The 24,613-nt window shown below is 53.9% G+C and overlaps 2 protein-coding genes across 4 annotated transcripts in view; one reads left to right on the top strand and one right to left on the bottom strand.

Annotated features, from left to right (window-relative positions):
* Nucleotides 1-1,733: 1,733 nt before the first annotated feature.
* Nucleotides 1,734-3,379, top strand: MAP1LC3A (microtubule associated protein 1 light chain 3 alpha). Of its 2 annotated transcripts, XM_045833177.1 has the most exons (5): nucleotides 1,734-1,955; nucleotides 2,252-2,307; nucleotides 2,391-2,497; nucleotides 2,775-2,944; nucleotides 3,212-3,379. In XM_045833177.1, exons 1-4 carry the CDS (start codon nucleotides 1,916-1,918, stop codon nucleotides 2,935-2,937), a joined length of 366 nt encoding a protein of 121 aa, XP_045689133.1. In that variant the 5' UTR covers nucleotides 1,734-1,915; the 3' UTR covers nucleotides 2,938-2,944; nucleotides 3,212-3,379. The 2 variants fall into 2 exon arrangements, with proteins under 2 accessions (XP_045689133.1, XP_045689132.1); XM_045833176.1 differs by having other exon boundaries at nucleotides 1,735-1,955; nucleotides 2,775-3,379.
* Nucleotides 3,380-3,562: 183 nt separating this feature from the next.
* PIGU (phosphatidylinositol glycan anchor biosynthesis class U) overlaps nucleotides 3,563-24,613 on the bottom strand; it is a 94,286-nt gene continuing 73,235 nt past the window's right edge. For both annotated transcript variants that reach the window (XM_045832994.1, XM_045832995.1), the window contains 4 exons: nucleotides 23,356-23,499; nucleotides 20,494-20,618; nucleotides 14,494-14,636; nucleotides 3,563-3,996 (listed from right to left, as the gene is read on the bottom strand). In XM_045832994.1, the coding sequence (XP_045688950.1) occupies nucleotides 3,883-3,996; nucleotides 14,494-14,636; nucleotides 20,494-20,618; nucleotides 23,356-23,499 (526 nt within the window). In that variant the 3' untranslated portion in view covers nucleotides 3,563-3,882. The remainder of the gene's footprint in view (nucleotides 3,997-14,493; nucleotides 14,637-20,493; nucleotides 20,619-23,355; nucleotides 23,500-24,613) is intronic.

Genomic DNA, 24,613 nt, shown 5'->3' with positions numbered 1-24,613 from the left:
TTGATATCTGTTGAGATGTGTCTTGGGGTCTAGTTGTTAGGTTGGTTTTGGTAAATGTTTCTTCTGTGCTTGAAAGTAACATACTGGGTTCTGCACTCTATCAGGGTCCATTGGTTAGGATAATATTTACAAAAATGTTTTTTAGATTTTTAAATTTATTTTTAGAGAGAGGGGAAGAAAAGGAGAAGGAGAGAAGAAACATTGATCAGTTTCCTCTGGCACGCCCCCAACCCAGGACCTGGCCTGCAACCTCGGCATGTGCTGTGACCAGGAATGGAACCTGCGACCTTTCAGTCTGCAGGCGGGCTGGCGCTCAATATCCTGAGCCACACCAACCAGGGCTGACTAGGATTATTAATAGTATTAAAATATTCTGTGTATTTTTTGGCTGTTTGGTCTATCAGTTACTACTGAAAGAGGTCTTAAATCTCCTACCATGCTGGAGAAGATGGCAGTTTTTTCTCATGTCCTGTCACTTTTGCTTTATGTATTTCCAACCTTTTTTTAAAACCTCTAACATGCAAGTTGAAACTGTTACATCTTTCTTGAAACCTGTTCTCTCAATCATTTTGTGGCAGTCCTCTATACCCCTAGTAATGACTTTACCTTCAAGCCAATTTGTCTGATTTTCCAATAGATTTATATCTTTTGGTTAGTTTTTATCAAGTAGACCTTTTCCCCATCTTTTTACTTTGGTGCCCTAAGTTCATAAGTTTCCTTTTGTAACTAGCATGGAGCTATATTCCATTTCTCTTGGCCAATCTGACCATCTGTTTTCCAGTCCCACCTTTCAGCTGCCCCATGCCCCATGTTTTGCACTCCACAAGTTAATCACCACTGTTCATGCTCCAATTAAGTGCTTGTTTAGATGACGTACATGCTTGTCAGTTTAGTTGCTCACCATTTTCCCACCTAATTTCTTGTCTTTAGAGTTCTGCGAGTTCACTACAAAGTGCCTAGATGCTGACTTTGGTTTTATCTATCCTGCTCTGGATTTTATGTGAGGATCCTCCTGGTCTTTAATCAATTTTTGGAAACCCTACTTAAGGAACTGCCTCTACCATGTTCTTCCTCTTCTCTCCTTCTGGAATTCTGATTGCACACAGGAATCTTTCTCACTATACCACCCCAGTGACTTCCTCTTTTATGTTTCTTCACCTTGTTTCTCTAGTTAATTGCTTCTGGTTCTTCTCCATTCAGAGGTTCTCATCTGCTGTGTCCAATCTGCTTACTTGCCTCATCCTTTGAGTCTTGAAAATATTCAATATCTCTATTTTTTCAACTCTTGGAATTTCTTTTAAAACCCGTGTTCCTTTTCAGTGACTTGCTCTTTCATGTTTCAGTCCCGCCCACCCCACCTTTTTCCTTCTCTAATCATAAGCCGCGAGGGGGACTTTTTGGGTCACTGCTGTCTTCCTCAGCGCCTCGTTCTGCCCCTGGAATTAACAGACTGTGCAGTTATCAATGACAGCAGGAAGAGAGGATGCTGAGCCTCTGTCAGAGCCGCGAGTCCGCTCCCGCAACAGCTTCTGAGCTTCCCAGTCTCTGCACAGCCTGGGCTTGGGGGAGAGGGACCCTGCGTAGGCTATGACGTCACGACACTGTGACGACGCACCCTGGGAGCCACCGCCCCTTCCCGGAGCCGGTCGGGAATCCAGGCTCCGTGTGCCCTGACGTCACGGCCCGGGCGGGCGGGTTTTGCGTCGGCCCAATGGGAACCGCGCGCCGGCCTCCCCTTTAAGGACTGTTGTGACCTGACGTCACCCGGGCGAGTTACCTCCCGGAGCCTCCGCCGCTGGGCTCAGCGTGAGCCCCAGAGCCCTTCAGCGCGAGGTGCAGACGGCTTGGCGCCCCTGTACCGCGGCCACATCCCCGCCCCTCAGCTCCGGCCTGTGTGCCCCGCCGGGCCCGCGAGATGCCCTCCGACCGGCCTTTCAAGCAGCGGCGGAGCTTCGGTGAGGCCCAGCGGGCGGTCTGCGAGTGTGCGTGTGGGTTAGGGTGGGGGGGCGACCGACCTACTGCCGCAGGTGACGTCAGTCCTGTGACGTCAGGTTTCAGCTTGACCCTGGGCAGGGAGGCAGGTTCGGGCCTGAGGTCGGACCTCCCAACCTGTTCTGCGTCCAGGCCTGCCGGACGGCCGGGGGCGGGGGCTTTGGGGAGGTGGGGCTTGCTGCCCCTGGGAGACAAGAGACAGGCGGGGCAAACCCTGAGGACGACCCGGCCTAGCCTCACTGCCGACCCCCTTCCGCAGCCGATCGCTGTAAGGAGGTGCAGCAGATCCGCGAACAGCACCCGAGCAAGATCCCGGTGAGTCCCACCGTCCCCCTGCTGTCCCCGCCCGGCCCAGGCTCCGCCCAGGCTCACAAGTCCCCGCCCTGCCCTGTTCCCAGGTGATCATCGAGCGCTACAAGGGGGAAAAGCAGCTGCCAGTCCTGGACAAGACCAAATTTCTGGTCCCGGACCATGTCAACATGAGCGAGCTGGTCAAGATCATCCGGTGTGTGGGCAGCATCTTTCGGAGGGGGACTTTGGTCCTGTCGGGGCTGGGCAGCAAGCCAGGTCCCTTTGGGGGCGGGGTGAGGGCGGCGGCATTAGGTCCCTGTTCTCTGGATGTTGGGGAAGTTCAAGGTCAGGGCTGTGGTCAGAGGTGAGCCTCTAAAAGGCGGGGATGGATGTGAAGCTGAGGTAGGACATTTCGGGGAGGGAGTCGGAGCTGCACCAGCCCGCCAGCAGCGAGGCCCCTCACTGTGGGCATGCCCTCCTGTCCACCGCAGGCGCCGCCTGCAGCTGAACCCCACGCAGGCCTTCTTCCTGCTGGTGAACCAGCACAGCATGGTGAGCGTGTCCACGCCCATTGCGGACATCTATGAGCAGGAGAAAGATGATGACGGCTTCCTCTACATGGTCTACGCCTCCCAGGAAACCTTCGGCTTCTGAGCCAGCAGTAGGGGGCGGGTGGTTGGCCTGGGAGTGGGGGACCCCGACAGGCTCTGCCCAGGGAGTTCTTGACTCCTGAACTGAGCTGCCCCAGCTCCTGGGGGGACTGGGCAGGGATGCACCTTAGTTCTGGGGCACCAACCACTCCGACTCTGTCCTGGGTAGAGCCTGGGCCTGTCATGTTAGAGTTGCCCATGTGGGTGCTGGCTGGCTCAGGGATGGTGGGAGCAGCCCCAGCACCCCTGCTCTGTCTGGTTTATCTTTTTTATTTTAGGCCCCTGCCCGTCTGCCCACCTGCCCCTCCCCCACCAGAGGCGCTGCTTCCTGCCTGGACCCACCCACCCCTGAAGGACTGGCCCCTGGCTCACCCCGTCTTGACATGGTGTATGGATCTGTGGTCATTGTCCCTCTGCAGAATAAAGATTGCTTAGGCCTGCCTGGCCCTCTGCCTCCAGCTGCTTGGGGAGTAGGGTGGGCTGCTGGTGGGGCTGTTCCACACCGATACCTGCTCACCAGTACGTATCTTGTGTTCTGTGGACTTAGGGTTCATTCTGGAAACCCACACCCTTGTGCAGTGTATCATGCATTAGCCCACACCTTCTAGGAATTTAATGGGAACCCAGGATCGACTTGATACCAAAAAAATTTATTAAGTCAGCACAACCTAACAAACCCTGCTCACCTGCTGCTTCCCCTTTTCCTGCCAGGGAAAGGGCTCCTTTGTGTGCAGAGCCAAAAACTGGGGGTCCAGGTGGAGGTGCTCCTGGCAGCGCCCCACAGGCCTTGCTGCCAGTCTTGGCTCTCCTCTGCTGCCAAGAGTGTGGCCCTGGACTTGAACCTCATCTGTCGGAGGACTTGCTTGCTGGCGATTCTAGCTAGAGGGCTTGGCCTAGCTTCTGGTCGGTCCACGCCCTGAAGTCCGCGCAGCCCTGTGCCCAGCCAGGCCTACTTGAGCAAGAGAATGGCCTCCGTGCCGTCTTTGGCCGTCAGGTAAAGACCATGCGTGAGGTAGTACTCCCGCCGCAGGAAGGCGTAGAAATAATCGGAGATCAACAGGATCTAGGGAGGAGCGGGAGAGAAGAGAGAGAGTGAGAAGCTTCGAGGTACCGCCCCTGAAGAGCTAGGCAGGTGTTGGGGAGACCCCACTCAGGGACCTACACTTGACTCTGCAAGGTCGCAGTGGCACCTAAGAAGCACCGGTATGACCCTCCCTCCCCGCAACACTGTCTACACCTCTTTCTCAAGCTCTGGCTTCTGAACTCCAGATCGGTGCTTCCACAACCAAAGGCCCCTCCACCTCACCTCCTGGGTGCCCACAGGCCTCTCAGGTGACCCGGCCACCCCGTCAAACTGGCTTCTCCCACTGGAAGCCAGGCCCCACATCTCCCAGGTTCTCACACCACCGAATCACCTGCTGCGTCTCCCATATACACAGCCGCTGAGTCCTATCAGTTCTCCATCCCAAACTCAAATCCACCAACTCCTGCCCATCTTAACAGCTGCTGCCCTGGACAAAGCCACTGTCATCTCAACAGCAGTCTCCTCTCTGGGCTCCCTAAACTCAAACTCCCCCTCAATCTATTTTCTGTAGCTGCCAGAGGTTGCTTTTCAGAACAAATCTGGCCATGTTAAAATCCTCTGGTCTTCCTATGGCTTGTAAGATGAAGATGAAGCTCCCTGGGGCACCCAGGCCTTACACCTGGTCCCTGCCTGTGACCCTGCAGCCCCCTCCCTGCTTTTCCTGCCTCGCTCTGCTCTAGCCACACTGGCACCCCCCCCCACCCCCGCCCCTTCACCCAGTTAGCCAGCATCTGCTTGCCCTTAAGATCTCAGGAAGGACCAGCCTCAGAAAAGCCCTTCCACACCCCGCAGGCTGGGTCTTGGCCCTGTTCAACTCTCCTCAATGGCACAGACTCATCCAAACTGTGGTTGTACGTTCGTTTCTGTGACTGCCTGGTGACTGTGCTCCTTCCTCCCTGCACTGGGCAGGGTCTCTGAGTGGCCCTGCCACCGTGGTATGTGTGCCAGCTCAGTCCGTCCCGTCTGGACCACAGACTTGAGCCCTGGAAGTACAGCCCCCTCATCCCCCTCAGAGGCCCAGAGCAGAACAGGGATTTGCCAAGGTCGCCCACATGCATGACCTACAGTCTTACAATCCATTCGTCCCAAGCTCCTAAGACCTCCAATGCTTGGAGCAGGAGGGACAGGGCCCCGCCCCACGGAAGGATGAGGGGAGAGGGTCTCACCGCTGCTGACACCACCAGCTCCCAGGCACTGAGAGGCGCCTCAGACCATCAGCACCAACCACCCCTGGGCACGCAGACAGGAGCCTGGAGCAGGGGGAGTACCTGGCTACGGTCTTGGAGCAGGTCAGGGGTTCAGCTGGCCAGGGACCCCAGCCTCCGACCCTGAGACCCCAGTCCTGGGCAGCCTCTCTCACACTGTGGGTAGAAAGGAGGGCCCAGAGTGGCCCAGAGGGAAGCTCAGGACTAACACCAGTGATGGCTTCAGGACAAGGACACCACCGGAGCCCGTCTGGAAGGATGATGGCAATTAAGGCACAAAGGGTTCAGTTGCTGGTCTAGGGCTATACACAGGGAGAGCGGGACTCACGACATGACCCTGCGAGGCCATGTACTAGGGCCCAGTCTGCCAGGGCGCAGAGGACTCGGCCGCTGGGTGTATCAGTAGAGCAGACAGAGCCCAGGGAGGCCCCGAGGCCTTGCCCCACAGCTGCCCCATGGGGGTAGTTGTCATGGCAAAGGCTGGCCTCATACCCTGCAGCCCCCTTCTCGCCCAGGCCCAGGGTTCCGGGTCCAGGGAGCCGGGGGAGCCTAGAGCTGTGGGTGAGCTGGCGGGGTCTGATCCCCGAGCCCGGTCAGATGAGGGGCCAGTGCAAAGTCACAATTCACAGAAGAAAATGAGCCAACTCCAATGTCAGTCACACAGCAGGAAGTTGAACCATGTGGAGTTAGTTTTTGTAGATCAGAAACAGTTGAATATTGTCAATTTCATGTAGTTTGATCAAATATAAAAGAGGAAAGAACCAAGAAATACAAATAGAGTGAGATGTTACTCAGAAGTACTAGAATAAGTAACTTAAGACCTTAGGGAGTTATTCTTTTTCCTTATAAGCCTCAACTTTTTATGTACAGGGAGAGCATGTACACATATGTACATTTATTATGTTGATAAAAACAAAAATCCAATCAGTAACGATCAGCCAATACGAGAACAAGTAACACACAGACGGGGGGAGGTTCCTTTTGATACCCTTGAAGAACCCCAGATGATGTGTGTGGACACTCCCCCCCCAGAGGCAGAGCTTCACTTTTGCCTGCTCCCCACCCCCCGCCCCGAGGGTGGGTTGCACCTGGTGACTCCAGGGAAGGAGAAGATGGCAACCCCACCCTGGAGGAGCCTGGAAACAGTCCCAAGTGGGAGACGAGGGGACCGGCATGAAACTGTGCGGTTGGCGTGGGCTTACTCCCCGAGTGCGTCAGAACCCCCAAGCCTGGTCTCCTGGCGAGCAGAGCACCAGACAGACCCGAAGTGGGGACACCGCCGGGCTGCCTGGCCGGCGCTCCTCAAGACTGTCCAGGTCGTGAGCAACCAGGAAAGTGAGCAGAGGACATGGGGGAGACGCCAAGCAGGTGGAAAGCAGCGCCTCTGACTGGGTCCTACGAGGACGAGAGAGGAAAAACTGGTGAAATCCACGTCGAGTCTGGAGACGACCTAGTAGGAATGGACGAGCGTCAGTTTCTCGGTTTCGGCAAGTGTGTCGTGGTGACGCAAGGTGTTGACAATGTGGGAAATTTTGCTAGTGTGGGGCATGTGAGAACCGTGCACAATCTAAGATTATTCCAAATTTAAAGTTTAAAAAAATGCGCTATTGTTACGTGCAACAAGATAGATGAGCCACAAAAATACGTTGCAGGGTGAAGGGAGGCTTTGGAAAATGTACATTTAAGATCTGTGTTTTTCACTGTATGTAAATTTCACATAAGAAAAATGTGAACAGGTGTTGAGCTGTGCTAATGATATAGATGCTGAAATATTTAGCAGGAAATGTACTGAAGCCTGCATTTCATTCTGAAATGCATTTTAAAGAGAGAGAGACTGAGGGATGGACGATTACCAGTAACACGCAGAGAGGAAAACGTTAATGATCAGTCTAGTTGTCGCTATAGGGGTGTCCAACATTCAGTCTTTCAACTTGGCGACACGCGAGCATCTTCATGATGAAGTGTCAGGGACGGGCAGCGTGGAGGCGAAGAGCCCCGTGTGCTGGCCTAGTCTGGGTCCCGAGTCCTGAGTGGGTGCCCTGCTCCCGCCCCCAGGGGGAGGGCATCTCATGGACACCGGGCTGGCACGGAGGCCTGGCTCTTTCAGAGGGAAGCCGCTGGCTGGTCACAGGCTGGCTGAGACAACCTGGTCCGACCTTGAAGTTTGCATCTGGGCTGAGGAGAAGGGATTCCCCAGAGGGCCCAGGACCCAGGGCCCCTTTGCCCGGTGTGGGCGGGGAAGGTGGGAAGTCAGTGGTTGTGTGACCTGCACAAGTCATTCCCTCTTCCCTGAGCTGTCTTTCCTCATCGGTTATGTGAATGATAAACTCCAGTTTATTACCCGCAGTGGTGGCTCCCCTAGTCCTCGCTCTCTCTGTGCTTCCGGAGACCTGAAGAGCAGCGTTCTCTAAAGCCGCCCTCACTGACTGTGGCTGAGCTCCCTCCTGCCATCAGCCACCAAGTCCTGCCAGTCCCCTGCCTCAGACTTCCGACTCGGCCCCTCTTCTCCCTTCCACTGCCTCCCTCATCCTCCTGGCCCCGGGGGGTCTTTAACACACACACATACACACACACACAGGCATGTGCGGGTGCACACACGCCCTTCACTTGCCTGTGCAGAAGCCAAAGGCTCCTGCTTACCCCTTCAGAGGCATTAGCGTCATCTCCTGCCCTCGGAGTCTTCCCTAAGCCACACTCGGTTATGTAACCCTGAAGTGCGGCCACTTCCTGTTGCCCTCCCCACCAGATGGGATGCCACCTGCTCCAGCTCTGTGGGCCCAGGCCCGGCTCAGGGCTGGCGCCCCGGGAGTGGTTTGCTGGTCCCCATCCCCTCGGCACCACCCCGGTGAGGGCCCAGTCAGACCACGTTCCTCTCGGCAGCCATGAGGGCTTCAGGCTCCCCCTTGGGGCCACGACGAGGATATAATGGGGCAGCTGATAAACGGGTGGTCAGGGGCAGAGGGGGGTGGGTCAGAAGTCGGAACACGCTCCGTTACAGGGTGGGAGAGACGAGAGACCGAGAACCAACTGACCCCGGGTAACTGCCACGGGCCAGGCCCTTTGTAAGCAGGGCATCGCTGACTCTCTGTGGTGCCCTGGGCTAGGGCTCACGAGCCCCACCTAGAGATGAGCACACTCAGAGCTCACCTCTCTCTACAGGTCTTGCCTGGGGTCGCAGAGGACTAAGGGAAGCGTTCAGGCTACAGCGCCCATCCTGCCCGTCTGAGGCCCGAACTCTGGTTCTTCCCGTGGCCCCACAACCCCCTCAGTTTGCTGGAGGGGCTGAGTCCTGCGATGGACCCATGCTGACACCTCACATACACTCTCACCCGGGTGGGGGCTGTGCTCCCATTCCCAGCTGTCACTTAGCCAAGGAGACAGAGTGTTTCTGGAAAAGGCACAAGTGTCTGAGACATCCGAGCCAGGAGAGGCCTTTACCAGAAGCTGCAGGGCTCAGGAGAGCTGCCTCAGCCAACACAGGCCCCTGGGAGGCAGCCTCATGGACAGGCAGGTGCTGTCACCCCAACATGTCCCAGTTCCCCAGGTCTCTTGCTCCTATGGGAGATGCTGACCCTCGACAGCCAGCCCACACTCGGGGGAACTCACGTGGTCGTCACCATCGGAGATCAAAAGGCAGAGCCCTCTGCCCGCACTGCCTGGGGCTGTAGGACAGTAGGAGAGAGCGGGCTGAGCCGACTTGCGGGGCATGACCCGACCACGCACGGGCCTGAGTGGACGCGGGCGGGAGGACGTGGTGGAGGAACAGGGCTCCACCCTCCAGCTCTAAAGATGCAAAATGTTGGGGACATCACTGGACCCCCATCTTGGGGTCTGGGAGGTCCCAGAGTGAGATCAAAGCCAGCTGTGATGGCGATCGTTTCCTTTTTTCGTAAAAGTGTATTTGGGCCAGAGCGAGGATACTCCTGGAAGCAAGACCTCAACAGACCGAGAAAACAGCTTCCTATGGCGACCATCTGCTCCGTGGCACTTTTCAGCGGACCAAAGCTTCCCCGTCCTGCTGCACACTGACTGAGTCCTCACAGCGACCCTTCTAGGCCGAAGAGACGGAGGCCACAGCCCCCTCTGGCCAGGTGTAAACAGCCTCCTCCCTGTGCTCAGGTTCCGGCTCACACCCCTCGCCTCTCTTCCCTCCCTGCAGAGCGAGGTTCTCAGAGAGTACATCCTACCACAGCTGCCCTTGGCTGAAACCAAAAGCTCAGCCTGATCCTCAGCATAACGGGGCCCATGTGGGCCCCGTGGCTCTGACCACTGCTGTCCTGAAATGGCCTAGTTCCTATCAGGTAGCACTCGCCAGCCCTACGACACTATCTTCCACCCTGGCTGGCTCACCACCCCACCCCCCACTCCGATCCCTATGCCACACACGCTATGGGTCTCAGCACCCAGAACCCGGTGAGACCCTCAGGAATCCACAGAGACAGCCTCCCTCCAGAAGCTTCCGTAACTGCCCCAGCAGAGCTCCCCGGGCTGTGCTTGTCCTGTTCACAGCCCCGCCTGCTGCTTTGGCCCTGCCCATTTCCTCTCCTCTCTCCCCCACTGACCGTGGGCTCCTTAGACGCAGGGCTGTGTCTCATGCACCCCCAGTAGAGTGCCTGGCACACAGCAGGCACCTAAATTATATTTGCTAATAAATAAACTAGGTGTGAGTCCAGTGAGCCAGGATGGCTGGGGCTGGGAGTCACTGTGGAGTTCGGGTCTCCTAAGCCCAGGCCTTCCAGCTGGCCATGCCCCTGTACTTAAACCGGGCTTTTCCTGCCACTGTGGTTGTGGGCGGAGGATAGGAAGCACTCAGACAGGCTCAGGACAGAAAGGCTCAGGATGCCAGATGCTGAGCACTGAGCTAAAGGTTTGACGATGGGAGGGACAAAGGAATGAACCAGGACCTTCACAAAAGCCACAGCAGAGGACACCAAAGGAAACGTGCACCCCCGGCTGACAAGGGCTCCAGCCTGCACCACAAGCGCCCCACGTCAGGAGAACACATCTCCCCGCACACCGGCCAGGATCAGCCAGGGCCATGCACAACCCATGGGGATGAGCCCCGTCTGCCCACAAGTGGGGGCTATACACCGCCCAACCACTGCTGATCTCCCCGTCTGTCCCTCCACATTGCTTCATGGCGCCCGTCCCCAGAATGACACACCAGGCCGACCGAGAGGCAGCTCCAGGAGGTAGGACTGTGGTTTCACTGTCCTGGAATGAGTAAGCGAGTCCTGAGCAGGGCCAACATGTCAGAGGGTCGGTGTCCCGGCCCCAGGGCTCTAGGTCTCCTGGAGACAGAAAGCCACCCAGAGAAATTTAATCACTTGCTGAAGGTCACACCATAAGGAAGTGGAGGGGGACCTCAACCAACCAGTCTATCTCGGTCCTCACACATACATACATACATACGTACGTACATACATACGTAAACACACACACCCTGTGGATAGTTTGCTGCTGTCATTTCCTGGCTACTGACTCTGAGGCACAATTATAATTAGCAAATGATCCATGCCACAGGCTGAAAAATACTTAATGGCCCCAGGGGAAAGGATGGGGCCTAAGTCACTAGTGGCCTACCTACTGGTGTAAACAACGAGCTACCAAAAACTGTTGCGTTACAGGGTACAGCACGGACCGACTCAAACACAGCAGGACTCCACATCTCCAGGCCACGGTGTTGTTCTCCACGCTCAGCTCCTGATCCAGCCACGATGGGCCCGACCCGGCTGCCTGCTGAAAACCCACATTCATCTGGTTCCCAGGACCTCTCTGGTCAGTCTTGCCCGGGGAGTGGGGAATGAGGACCAGGTGACTCAGGGGGGGAAAGGAACCAGGCGTCCCAGCCAGAAGAACTGAGAAGAGCTCGCTGTGGGGCTGAGGACACCTCCCCGAATGCCATCCATCGCCATGGAAGCACTGACTCCGGGTCAGACGGAAGCAGAGGCTGGTGTCGGCTATGGAGGGAGGACATGCCGGGGTTTCACTGGCCGGAGATCAGAAGCCCCCAGGTGCTGGCAGAAGCTGAGAAGCTGAGAAGAGTTGGGGCCAGAGAGGCCACTCACTGACCTTCACCATCGGGGTGACTGGGCTCCCACCCTGTCCACCTCCTAGACCACCTCCCCCGCCCCCTCACTGTCCGAGTCCAGAAGGTCCAGTCCCTGCGGCTCCCCGGACTGCCCACCAAAGGAAAGGCGATTGGCTCCCTCCAGGTTCCTCCAGTGCCTGCTCGCTGCACATTTGGCCAGTAATCACATGGTTATCCCCTGGCTATCTTTGGTTCATTCATTCATTCAACAAATATTCGCTAAACAACTGCTCTGTGCTGAGCACTGGTGGCGGGGGATCCCGCACTGGGCAGGACAGACAGATCTCTGCCTTTGTGAAGCTCACAGGCTAGTGGGGGAGACAGAGAGAGACGAATAAACAATGTAAGATTATAGACTGGGCAAGTGCTCTGAAGGAAACGAACTGGGGGCTAAGAAAGAGACAGCGGGGCAGGGGTGCCGTGTGAAAGGCCTCTTTGAGGAGGTGACATTTAACACACACTGAAATTCCAATGTCTCCTATTTGCACCCTCTGGCTCCCAACAGGGGCGAGGGCAGGGGTAGGTATAACCCTCGTGACGAGGACCGCTCTCCTGCCTCAGCCGACGCTCGAAGACAGTGATATGACTTGAGGGCCCGCCTGGGTGGATCAGGGCCCCCATCTGACAGGCCCCTTCAGTGGCCTGGCGGTGGCAGCCACAAAGCCCAAGACCAGTAGTCCCAGAAAGCGCTGACCCCGCAGAGTTGTCTCTGGCTCAGAGCCACAGGACCGAGACCCGAGGAGGCCGATGACACAGCCGTGCCGGATGCCTGAACAGCCGCAGCTTACAGGCAGGTGGACCACTGCTGGGAAACCGGGGGGTTGGCCTGACCTGTCTGATGGGCAAAGTGGCAACCCCCGCACCGACTGCAGTGCACACGCCCTCCACCCCACAAACGCCCCCCGCCAGGAACCTACCCTAAAAATACTGGCATACGTGTGTAAGAGTGTGTGGAGGGATATGCAAGGTTCCATTTACAGCAAATCAAGCAGGAGCAACCTCAGCGCCCACTGGCAGAGGGCCTACACAGTCACCCCCCATGGTACGCCCTCACCATGGGACATCGGAGCCATTGCAGAGAGGACCTCAAGACGAGATCACTGAGTGAAGAACAGCAGTGTGGGATGGCATGTCTTCATATAAACAGAAAAGCTCTTTGTGTGCACACATGCAGTGTGTACACGCAGAGGAGGGCTGCAGACACACACCAGACTGACCTCGGTGACCGCCTCTGCTCTGGGTGGGAAGGGAGGGGGCCCAGACAGATCTTTACTTTTCATCCCGTGTGCTTCTGTTTTGTTTGATTTCTTTTCCCCAGCAGTAATAAATTCATATAGTATGATTAAAACTACATTTTAAAAGCAAAATAAAAAACAGTAAAGGCGATGCCAAGAGTTCAGCCCAGTTTTTCTCTATAGCCCAGTCATGAACACACTCCATCCACCTGGCCTTTGGTTCCCACCCCCAGCCCGTCCTTCTCTCCTGATACTTCCGCTTCTCTCGCCTTCGATGGCACCCAACCACTGGCAAGATCTCCCACGCCATGCAGAGGCCCTTGCTCCATAGAGGCGCCAAAGGAGCCACATGAAAAAACTGTTACCTGGCAAGTTCCACAGGTGCCTCATAATCACTGCAACTGCACTCCTGACCCCCACTCGACACTCGTGACCTGGCACCAAGCTGTGGGCCTTTCCAGTGGCTCCCCACGTCCAGGGCAGGCCCAGTGCCCTGGAGTGCCAGTCAGCACTCTGAAAGGACCAGTAGGGAGATTTCAGCAAGACGGAAGAGCCAGACAGCCTTTGGATCCTTCCAGGTACGAAGCTGAATCCTGGAGGGGAAAGGGCAAGGTGCTGAGCACCCACCACCAATAACCGCAGTGTGACAGGCAGAACAGGGCGTCTGGCCTGGCCCCGCCCAGGCCCTCCATCCCTCTTCCTGCTCTTCACAGATCAAGATAAATAGCTGGGCTGGACATTAATTGTTCAGAAACGTCCGTGCAGGAAACACCAGGCCCATCACTCACAACCACTCACAGCAGAAGCCCCGACCCCACCTCTTTCCCAGCTGCTGACCTTGGAGACAAGACCCTCCCTGGGGACCATTCAGTGCCATCGCCAGGCCCCCCAGCCAGCCCCGCTTCCCTTCCAGCCCGCACACACAGAACACGCCCGGCTGTGTCGAGCACAACCGGAACGGTAAGCGGTTCCACTGATCCTCACAGGAACCTGCACAGCGAGGACAGAGCTGCCTGAGAACACAGCGCAGTGGGCGAGGCTCCTTTGGAGAAGTTTGCTAGACCACCCGCAACAGAATCTCTGGGACAGCTTGTTGAAATACAAATTTCTGACCCCGTTTCCCACATCTCCCGAGTCGATGACTGTGGAAGTGGGATTAGAAAATCTGCTCTTTAGTTTTATTGTTTGACAATCGAAGCCAGGTAATGGTAACAGTCATAGCGTAACTGTAGGATTTAAAACATGTTAACAAGGAATCTGCATTTTTAGCAAGCTCAGTGATTCTGATGCTGAAAACCGCGCTCCACAGCACCAGCGGGGAGGCTAGCCCTGGGCCAGAGTGGGCGGGGCTCCTCACCAGCGCGGCTCACTCAGTGATTCCCCTGCAGCCTCCTCTCCCACCGCTCAGCCGCGCGGTTTGCCCTCCAGACTCACCCAACAGCTAGACCCAACCACTTCTCACCTCCCTGTCTTTGCTCCCGCTGTCCCAAGTCCACAAAGCCCCTCATCCCCCTGCCTCTGCCTCCCCACCCTCACACAGTGCACTCGCTCTGGGTGCCACACAGCCCAGGCACTGTTACAGGAAGGGGGTATCCTCACAAGCTAAGCCTTCCCTAATTTTGTTCCAGGCTCCTCCAATGACCTCGGGCAAGAGGCAACCTCCTGAGCCTCGGTGGTTCCCCGTTGCAAAACAGCTGGTAACACCACCTCACAGGCTCGCTGTGGGAATTCAGTGAGGAATGGCTCAGCACAGAGCCCAGTAAACATCAGCCAGAGTCAGTCTCCTGCCCCTCCCCCACTGCTCCTACTCCTTATCTTTTCTACCAGACCAAGAGCTACTTGAGGGGAGGAAATGTCCCCTCATTCACACCCAAACCCCTGGTTTGCAGAACCCAGGGTCTAGGCCAAAGTGAACCCCTGTCCCCACACTGCCCTTAACTCTTACCTGACCAACGTTGAAGGTCAGTGTGATGGCATAAAAGAAGTTGGAGTTGGCACTTCCTGCGTAAATCCAGAGGTGCCACAGGACAGGGAAGAGCAGGGAGCAGACGATAATGATACAGCCGAGGACAAAGATATTTCGCAAGACTGCAAAGACAGATGGTCACAGTTATTAGCCCGATGCTGACTCTCTGTGATGACCCCACAGGACAGGGAGGCCCAGGGAGCGCCTACTATAAGCTCAAAGGCAGAACACCCCTCACCCCCTTACTCAGAGGCTCCCGGGTGCCAACCTAAGACCCTCAAGTCAATGGCTCCCAGTGCCCAAGGCTGGTGGGAGGTCCTTGATTTGAACTCTGTACCTCCCACTGCAGGCTGGCTGGCTAGTTAGCAATGCCATGAATGCCTCTGGCCGCTGGGCAGCAAGACACTGCCCTCCACCTCCTCCCTCTCCCTAAGCAGGGTGCTGTCCACAGGAGATCACGGGTGGAAAGGGCAGCATGAACCCACGAAAATCAGAGCCCCGAGTCTTAGAAACATGTTTTCCATTCTCCCTAATTCACGTCTTCAAGTCTCTTGTCTTGCTCTTCAAATGTCCCTTACTCTCCCTTAGATGATTTAAAAATCTGTTTTTGACACGCTCCCTCTCTACCATCACCCCACCAGCCCCAGAGGGGATGGGGAATGCCGCCAGGCGGGCAGGCAGGTTCAGCCGCGGGAGAAAACGGCAGGACAGCGGGGCCAGGCTTGGCCTCGGTTCAAGTTCCCGTTCTGCCAGCCAGTTCCTCTGAGGCTCAGCTCCCCCACTCCTGCAATGGGACTAAAATGCCAATTTCGTAGGAGTGTTACATGAATTAAACAAGAAAACCTGTGAAAAACCCGGCACAGACAGATTAGTGTTCTCTATTTCTGCTACACCACAAACTTAGTGGCTTAAACAATATAACTTATCATCTTACAGTTCTGGAGGCCAGAAGTCCAAAATGGGTCTCACAGGCCAAACACTAAGGCTCATCCGCAGGCTGCATTCCCTCCGGAGGCTCAGGGGAAAGTCCGTCTGCGGGCCTTTGCAGCAGGCAGAGGCCGTCTGTGCTCTCTGTCCACGCCCCCTTTCCACCTTCGGTCAGCGGCGTCGGATTAACTCCTTTCCACTTTTCAACGCTCTGAACTCCTCTTTAGCCTCCCTCACTTCTTTAAAAAATAAACTTGAGTTTTTAGAGCAGGTGTAGGTTTGCAGCAAAACCGAGAGGAAGGTACAGAGGTTTCCCATATACCTCTGCTCCCACCTCCTTCACGGGCCTTTGTGATTACACTGGGCCCACCTGGGTATCCAGGACCCTCCTCCCACCTGAAGGTCCCCTGCCAGGTAAGGCGATGTGATCACAGGTCTGCAGGATGGTGGCGTGAACACCACTGTGGGAGGCAGAGGGGGAATTAGTCCGCCAACTGCTGTGCTTTTTTTCCCTTTTAATTCAATAGGGGATAGCTGAGAGTAGGGTTATAGGCTGTTTTCATTTCTTTCTTTACACTTTTTGTATTTTTAGGTAAACCAATAAATACTTATTTTTAAAGATGCTCCCTTTTTTTAATTTTAGAGAGAGGGGGAGAGAAGGGGAGAAACACTGATGTGACAGAGAAACATTAATTGGTTGCCTCTTGCACGTACCCCGACCGGGGGTCAAACCCACGACCCAGAATCAAGCCTAAGACCTTTTGGTTTATGGGACGACGCTCCAATCAACTGAGCCACACTGGCCAGGGACTAATAAATATTATTTAAAATAAATTAATTAAAAGAATAACTTTAAAAAAACTTTAGCATGGGGTCTGGTTAACAGCAGATATTTAATGAGTAGTTCCCTTCCCCAATGTGATCTTAAGCTTCAGAAAATTCCTTCTCCTAACTCAAAATTCTGGGAGACTGAAGGAAGAGGGAAACTCCTGATCCTGAAGGCTGCGCCTATCAGCTGTACAAAGACTTGGCTGAAATGCTATTCTGGGGGTTTCATGCATTGGAAGCGAGACTGGATTACACACACGATCTCAGTTTTGGTTGCAAAATGAAATCACCTGGGCAAGCCCGTCCAGACTAAGTAAATCAGAGTCTCTGGCGGGGAGGCGGGGGCCAGAAATCCATACTAGTTTCTAAAAGCTTCCCCAGTGACTCCAACGTGCAGCCAAGGCTGTGAGCCACTGGATTACAGCTGTAGACCCTTTCCAAACAGGAGGCCCACAGCAGTCTGCAACAGAGATCTCACTGTGTTGCACGGACGGGACACATATCGGGACAGGCAGTTAAAGCTGCATGTTTTCAATTTAAGGTTCGTTCTTTATGGAGAAATGGCAGGTGTTATTCTGTTGCTGGCTGTTGCTGAAAGGTCCTTTCTTTCATGAAATAGGGATGGATGGCTGGTAGTTGACTGTTTTAATGTCTTCAGCAAAATAACAACTTGGCAACTCTGCCATCCGAGTTTTCTGAAATTGCAGTGGTCTATGAAACCTCGCAATCTAGAAATGCTGGCCTAGGGGGCTTCCAAGGCCCTCTTTTCCTCATCTGACATTCCCACAGTTCAGTTCTGGGTTTTTAAAGCTAAGAGAGGTTAAAGCCTTGATGCAAGCCTTCCTGAGACCTCTCTGTTCTCCTTCTTTCTCCCAGAAACAGGAAGTCTGGGAAAAGGGGTGTGTGCACAGAATTGTTGTTGTTGTTGTTAAGCAATGTTACAACCTGAAGATGTAACAAATCTATTAATCATTGCTTAATTCTAACATCACTATTTACATTTCTCAGTGGTTCTTTCTTATCCTCTGGAAATCATTTTGCTGAAAAGAACATACACTATTCCTAAAATAAAACTTCTGTGGCCTGACAGACCCATTGGGTCTTTATTCCACACCTCAAGCCACTCTGGACTTCAGACCAGATGACAGGAGGTGAGTGCGCACACAGAGACCAAGAGAGGATCACACGCAGTTCCTGGGTGCAATCGCGAAGAGCTGCAAAGACACATTCCCATGTGCCTGGAGGAAATGTCACCAGCATCCAGCTGGCTTCTGGCCTGTGGTGACCTTTGTAGGACTGAGGAGCTGCTACTCACTCTTGCTGGCTGACAGGCCAGGGGATTAGAGCTATATGCCAGAGCAGATGGAGCGAGGGACCCGGGGCACAGGACAGCTTGTTCCAGACACCAGGAGGTGTCAGAGATGTCAGAGAGGACCGGGGCCTGATGAGACGGAGGGTTCACCCTTCATCAGACTTGCTAGGCCATGGGGAATCAGACTCCCCACTCTGTGCACTGGGTGGCTTATCCCATGTCTGGCTCTACTGTTGACAAACTGAAACTTCAGGCAAGTCACTTTCCTCCTCTAAGCCCCAGGCATTCAAAAATAAAACTCCACTTGAAGAACCCAGTCCCAATGGGAGGGGCACAGAGGGGATTTAGGGACTTCAAAGGTCATGGTGTCACTTCTTTTCTTAAAGCAGGTGCTAGGTACATGGGAATTTATTATATTGTTAATCTTTATAATTTATACACATATTTTATCAATATTATTTTATCTTTATATAATAGTTAATAAAAAATAAAACACAAAATCCAGCCCTTTGGTAACTGGCTCTTTCAGCTGGACCACTGCAGGCGGGCGCCGGCTCAGCCAGCAGGCTGTTCCCTAACACCGCACTCGTGTGTCCGTGTGACTCATCCTGGCCGGCACCACAGAGTCCCGGCGTCTGGGGCCTGGGCTCCGGGAGGAGCCCGTGTGCCTCCTCTCCCCAGTGAGCAGGACAGGAAAACAAAAAGGTGAATGTGTGAGCAGGCATGTTATAAATGGCAACTACTGTTTAAACGGAATTCTTAACCACTTTAAAAGTCTGAATATATTCAACCTAGCCTCAAAGACTTCCCAAAGCCTCCACTCACAGGTTCTCAGGACCAGGCTGAAGACACGCCTCGCTGGATGTCCCGCCCCCACAGACACTCCCACAGGAGTGTCCTCTGCTGCGGGAGCCTGGAGCCGGGCGCCAAGGGAGCGCCAAGGGATGAGGGACGGTGGCCAAGGCTCTCTGCAGGAGCCTCAGACAAGCTGAAATTGCCCTACCCCCCAGCCAGCCACAGCATCTATTAGATCATCCAGGTTTCCGGAAACTCCATCCTTATGTTTTTGTGCTTCATCACCCCAGAGGGCAGAAAATTGCTTATTTCAAGTTCTTAAAAATATGTTTGTTCCAGTGACTCTGAACAACTCTGAGCCTGAAGCTTTGATCATGGAACTGTGCAGGAGACCCCACCCGACCCCCGCATCTTTGTTACTCCTGGAAACAACTATGATGCTATTCATATTTATAGTTTTTCAAACTTAAAACACTTATGAAAGATATTCTCCCCCCTTGCCATGAGAGAAAATGGGAGACTCAGGAGGGTTAAACGATCTGCCTGGAAACACGCAGCTAGTAGCAGGAAAGCCAGGGCTCAGACTCAAGTCGGTCTGGGTCCGGGCTGTTCAGTGACATGGGATGAAAGATGTCACCTGAGGGAGAGAGAGACTCTGTGTGGGATGGACAGCCAAGAAAAAACCTACTCCACTTTCAGGGAAAGGGGATCAACATCCCCAGGAGCCACAAACTGGAGTATGTTCACATGTTTGGTGGCCTCGTTGATTTGTCATTAGCCACTCTCTGCCAAGGGCCCCAAGCTGACCCTGAGCTCGCTGGACTGGGTGACTCTTATCTGTGCAATGAGGATGTCATAGGCAGAAGATGCCACTTCCTCCTCCCAGTCAGGCAGGACCGGTCAGCACCCCACCAGGCCATCACCTGCCAAAGCAGGCCTGCTTGGCCTGCCCACTCAATTGTTTACCTTGCTTAGAGGCCCACTCTTACAGGTAGGTTTCTTTCTGGCAGCTGGTCAGTTTCACTTCCTGGTTGACACCCAGACAGCCCCAAAACAACAATAAAGACTCACTTCCTCTGAAGCCTGACCTCCTGAATTCATTGTTGACACCTTGCTATACACCTACTGTAGGCAAGGAAAGTCCAACAGCTGCCTTTCCTTCTGGCTTAGAGAATGAAGTGGTGGTGGGCCACTGACACTGCCTGTTTATTAGAGGTTTCAAAAACCCATCTGCAGACGTTTGCCGCGTTGTTCTGTGTGTCGGCTTTGATCCTGGGTGCTGGGGATGTGGGGGTGAGCGAGTCATGAGCTACCCTAAGGGAGCCCACAAACACTGACAAGAACCCACACAGGGGGTCTGACCGAGGGGAACACGGGGGGCCTAGGAAGCACAACTAGGTCACCGCTAAGTCATCTTCTGAGACGGGGATGACCAGAGCTCAAGGGGTCGCCAAGGTACGTAGGCAGTCTAGTGCTGCCCATGTGCCTTTTACGGCCCTCTGGGTGCAGCTCTGGGAAGTGGTTCAAAGCCCTCCGTCTAGCGTTGCACTGTCCGATACAACAGCCTTCCCCATGTGTGGTTCTTAAATTTAAGTTCATCTCAGTTACAAACTCAGTTTCTCAGTCACACCAGTGGCTACACTACTGGACTGTGCAGGTACAGGACATTTCCAGCATCACACAAAGTCCTGCTGGACAGCACCGGCTAGAGGGCCACAGATCTGGATCCCAATGCCCAGCCCTTCTACTAACCAGACCTGTGACTTTGAACAAGTGGCTCTACCTTTCTGTACCTCAGTTTCCTCATCTGCAAAACAGGCTACTTTCCTCAAAGGCTGGTGTGAGGATAAAATGAGCTCACGCATGTAATGCTCTTAGAACCGCAGGGGGCAGGGACACAGTAAGTAGTTAGTAAGTGGCAGTTATTTTTATTTTCACCACTAGTCCACAGCACCTGGGAGGCAGTTATTGTGCCTCCGGTCACTGCCTCTCTCCTGCTGCTGCTAGCACAGCAGATGCCCAACAAGTGTCTACCAACCCCTTTCTCCCTGGCAGTTTCGCCCAGCGCATGGGCTGACACAAATCTGCCACTGGGGGTCAGAGGCGGGAATACTCACATCTGTAGAGGTGGTTCCACACAGGGAAGAAGGCCATGTAGAGGGCCACATCCCCCACGGTCGGGTAGGACTTGAAGATGGAGATGATGGCTATCTGGATGAACATGAAGAAGATTGGGTGCTCCCTGGGGTAGGGCAGGACAGACACATAGACAGAGATCAGTCAGGAACCAGGCCTACCCCTGAGACTCCTGACTCTATCCCTCAAACCCAAAAAGACTCTCCAGGGAACTTCAGGCAAGGGCTGGCTCTCCTACTCGCCAGACAGTGGGGCCAGGCCAAGTAGCAGAGCCGAAAACAGTGGGGACCCAGAGATGCCCGGAGGTGGTGAGGAGGGCCCAACAAGCACGAGTAACAGCCCACAGAGGCATTTCCCATCAACCTCCCCACAACCAGCTCCGGGCCTTCCCCCAGGAGCCACCCAGGGGAAAAACAAATGAAGTCAGAGGCTCTTTATCACTGGGCTTCAGTGAGTGCTTGGCAGAGTGTAATTAGGCACCCACCCTGGCCAGAGGCCCCTCTGACAACTGGACTCAGGACAGGAAGCACTTCCTTGCTGATGCTTTTTTCTCTGACAATAGGGTCAGTGGGGTCTACAAACCCTTCACTATGTGAGCTCTTTTCCAGAAAGGGAACTGAGAGCTGTGCAGCTTTTCAGCTCTTAAGGGCTGGAAGTGATATTCTCATTACCTTCAACTAATAACAAAATGGTTACCATTTCCTGATCCCTTGCTCTGCTAAGTTCTACACCAGGCCCTTTTCTTGCAACACTGCATGCAGTCCTCACTGCCCCTCAGCGGCGCCTCCAGGTAGGCAATGCTGACACCCGCACTGTGCCGGTGTGGAAATGAGATTCAGAGAAGGTGAGTGAGCTAGTAAGTGATGGAGTGGTTTGTCTCCAGAACTCCTGAGCACCACCGCACGGCCCTTCCCACTGCCTGCACAGTGACCACTCTGATGGCAGACGGGGGGGTCGGGGGGGGAGTGAGGACAGGCTCAGTCTTACGTGCTTCTGACCACACGCAGAGGGAAGCCAGGCCACGCCTGCACCCTCGTCGTCTACATTCACACAATACGCATGTGGCCTACATGCACACAGCTCCTGGACACCCGGCTCACAGAGGTTTTCGTCAGAGGTCTCCTTCAGAGGTCACGGGCATTCTGGTCTGGTCTTGTCGGAATGACTCAGTGGGTGTAAATCTGTGACAGGACAGACATGTAGGCACCCAGACAGTCCAGTCCTTCTACAGAACAAATGCCTCAGAAACTCTGCTTGGCACAGTCACACAGTCAGGCAGCTTCTACGAAGGGTCCAGCCAGCTCAGCAAACATCTTTCTAAAGACACTCCAAATCACTTCCTGCGAGCCTTGTAGGTAGCTGGTAACATTTGAACATTTCTATGAAAAGGCCGGTGAAAATGTGGTGCCAGAATGCTTGGAGACCAGAACCTCCTGCAACACTGCTTGGGGACAGGTGGCCTGAAGGGCCCTGTTCCCACAACGCTGGCACGGGAAGCGAACACTGCAAAGAGCTCCATATCCGGGCACAGGAGGGCAGCAGAGGGGAAGGTCAGGAATCTTCATATCCTCTGTTCCCACAACTCTGAGGCCCGGTGGTGGCTGGGCAGGGGTGTGGGTCACATGATGGTGGTGCTGTTGTCTACCCAGGAACTATCTGTGGCCTTTCCCCGGCAGACAACAAAAGCTGCCAGAGAGCTAGCTACACAGTGAGGAAAGGTGCCCCGGGATCCCTGCTTCTCTCAGCCCGGTGGCCAGGCCTCACAAGAGCCAGGGCAGGGAATGTGGACCACAGACAGCTGGAGAGCTGGCCTGGGCAAGGCTGCCAGAATCCTGGAGACTGCCAGGCCAAGGAAGGATGGTTTTCTGTCAGATGCCAGGCCAGGGCTGTCATGAGAAGGAAGCATCAGCTCTGAGCTCTTCCAGAATGGGAACACGTGCACTGACTCACTGGCCATGAAAAATGGTGGAAAGATTAGAGAACGCAGGCTCTTGAAATCTAAATCAAACTCTCTCCCAGCTTCCCTGGATCATCCAGGCATATCTGTATCAGTTTTCCCTTCTGTGAAGCTAGGATAATAGAACTATTTCTAGGGCGAATGCAAATGAACCCTCTCAGGAGATCAGGGGGCTGAGGTACAGGGGGCTGAGCAGAGGTTCTGGAGCCAGACAAACCTGAATCCCATCTCCACTTCTTTCTGGCTGTGTGACTCTGGAAAAATCACTCCACTTTTCTGAACATCAATTTTCTCAACTATAAAATGGGAGTGATAATAAAATAATGCCTATGTCCATGAGTTGCTGGAAGGGTTGGGAATGAATACATTTCAGAAAACCTAGGAAGGTGCCTGAAAGGGAGCTGGGCTCAACATATGTCTGCTCTCTCACACTGCAGAAGAGAGCTCTGCAGACAAACCTCTTGAGAGAAGTTGGTCAGAAGATCAAACAGAGCTGTAGGTGGCCAACACATCCCACTAACACGTCCTGAGTCCCCTTGGGCAACCTGTTACTGGGCTGCTGGTAAGGAGAGCCAACAAGATTCACTTTTTCCAGACATCCCCGAACCTCAACCCCTGCTCTTATCCAAAACAGTGAGTGGGCTCAGCAGCAGTGAGGGCTCAAGTGCCGCAGAGTGAGCCCAGAAAAAACATTAGGGTGCTCCCTGCAGCCCACACTCATGCCAGATTCTTGCTGGTCACAGCCACTGGCCTCAAAGGCGACTGAGGGCAAGGTTCCCTGGGCAAAGGTGGCATAAACCTGGTAGCAGATGCTCCCACTTTGAAGGGCACCTGCAAGGCTACAAATGGTTCTGTGAACAAAGCAGCAGCAGGTCCAACCACTTACTTTAGCTTTATGGCTAAGGGGATGGTGTAGAAGAAGACGTTGATCTGAAATACACACACAAAGAAGAGGCTGAAGTGCTCAAACATCTCCGCAAAGAAGTACCAAAAAAGACCAATGTTTGGAGTGAGATCCGGAACAGAAAGTCTGGAGTGAAAAACACAAGGGGAGAGAAAAAAGAGAGCCAAGTTATAAATGGTTTGCTCTGACCTGGTTTTCTCTTCAAGACTTTGGTCACTACTGGGCAGTCAAGGGTGACTATCCCCACGGAGATCAGGATGTGAGGGACTCTAGGCACCCTGGACATAGGTAATTAACAAAAACTAGGGTCAGCGAATGACGGCCTACAATAAATATTAGCTAAGCCAAACTCTGGCATGTAATCAAAGATCTGAAATAAGGCAGGGATTCATGCTAGAACTCAAAAGATCAGCTCCTACTTAACTGCCACAACATACACGCTTAAAATTAGGAGATACTCAGTAGAATAACAAAAGAGGATGGGTTTTACGTAAACGACATCTATTTTGGGCATTCCAAAGACTTGCCCAGAGAAACAGGCCAAAAGAGCTGCTCCTCCTCATTCCTGCTCAGCATCTGCACAGCAGGGGCCACAGGACGAGCACCTGCCACTGCAGGGAGACTTCTGGAGGCTGGAGGAACCACCAGCAGGTTCTAACAAGGACCCTAGACCTCACTGGACAAGGAAGGGTTTAGCTGGAAAACTTTCTGTCAAGTTATATCATACAAAAATTAGCTGCAATTTGGGCCCTTCTAAAAGTTTACTTGAAAAACTAGAGTTGAAACCGATGTCAATTCTCAACTTCAAAATGGGAGTAAATGGAGCATGAAGAAGGACAAACAGGCAGGGGCTCGAGGTCAGATTTCACTAACTCGGGGGTTCCACCTGGGAAAGTCTTTGTCTCCTGCTGTGACTACACTTCCTTGTCTGTGAAATGAGATAAAGCACGCAACCGTGACCCAGCAGAACACTAGGAAACGCTTTTCACTCCTACTCGAGGCATTACAGATTTGCTATTCAAGGCAGATCATGAAGAGCTGAAAGTTACTAAGTCACTGTCCTACTCAGCCAGGATTTAACACAAATTAGCAGTCCAGAATCTCAAAGGGAAGTCTGCCACTCCAGATCCCTTCCTGACCCTGGCAGGTTTAAGTATCTGTCACCTCCTTGGGCTGTGAGTTCCCTGAAGCTCGGGCAGTGGCTACCCACCCCAGCATACCATACAGACAGCATTTAGAA

This window comes from Phyllostomus hastatus, unplaced genomic scaffold (assembly GCF_019186645.2).
Source record: "Phyllostomus hastatus isolate PE091 unplaced genomic scaffold, TTU_PhHast_1.1 phas_contig_17, whole genome shotgun sequence".
In the NCBI taxonomy this organism is placed as follows: domain Eukaryota; kingdom Metazoa; phylum Chordata; class Mammalia; order Chiroptera; family Phyllostomidae; genus Phyllostomus; species Phyllostomus hastatus.
The sequence above is the reverse complement of the archived record's forward strand: the minus strand, read 5'-3'. Positions and strand labels throughout refer to the sequence as shown.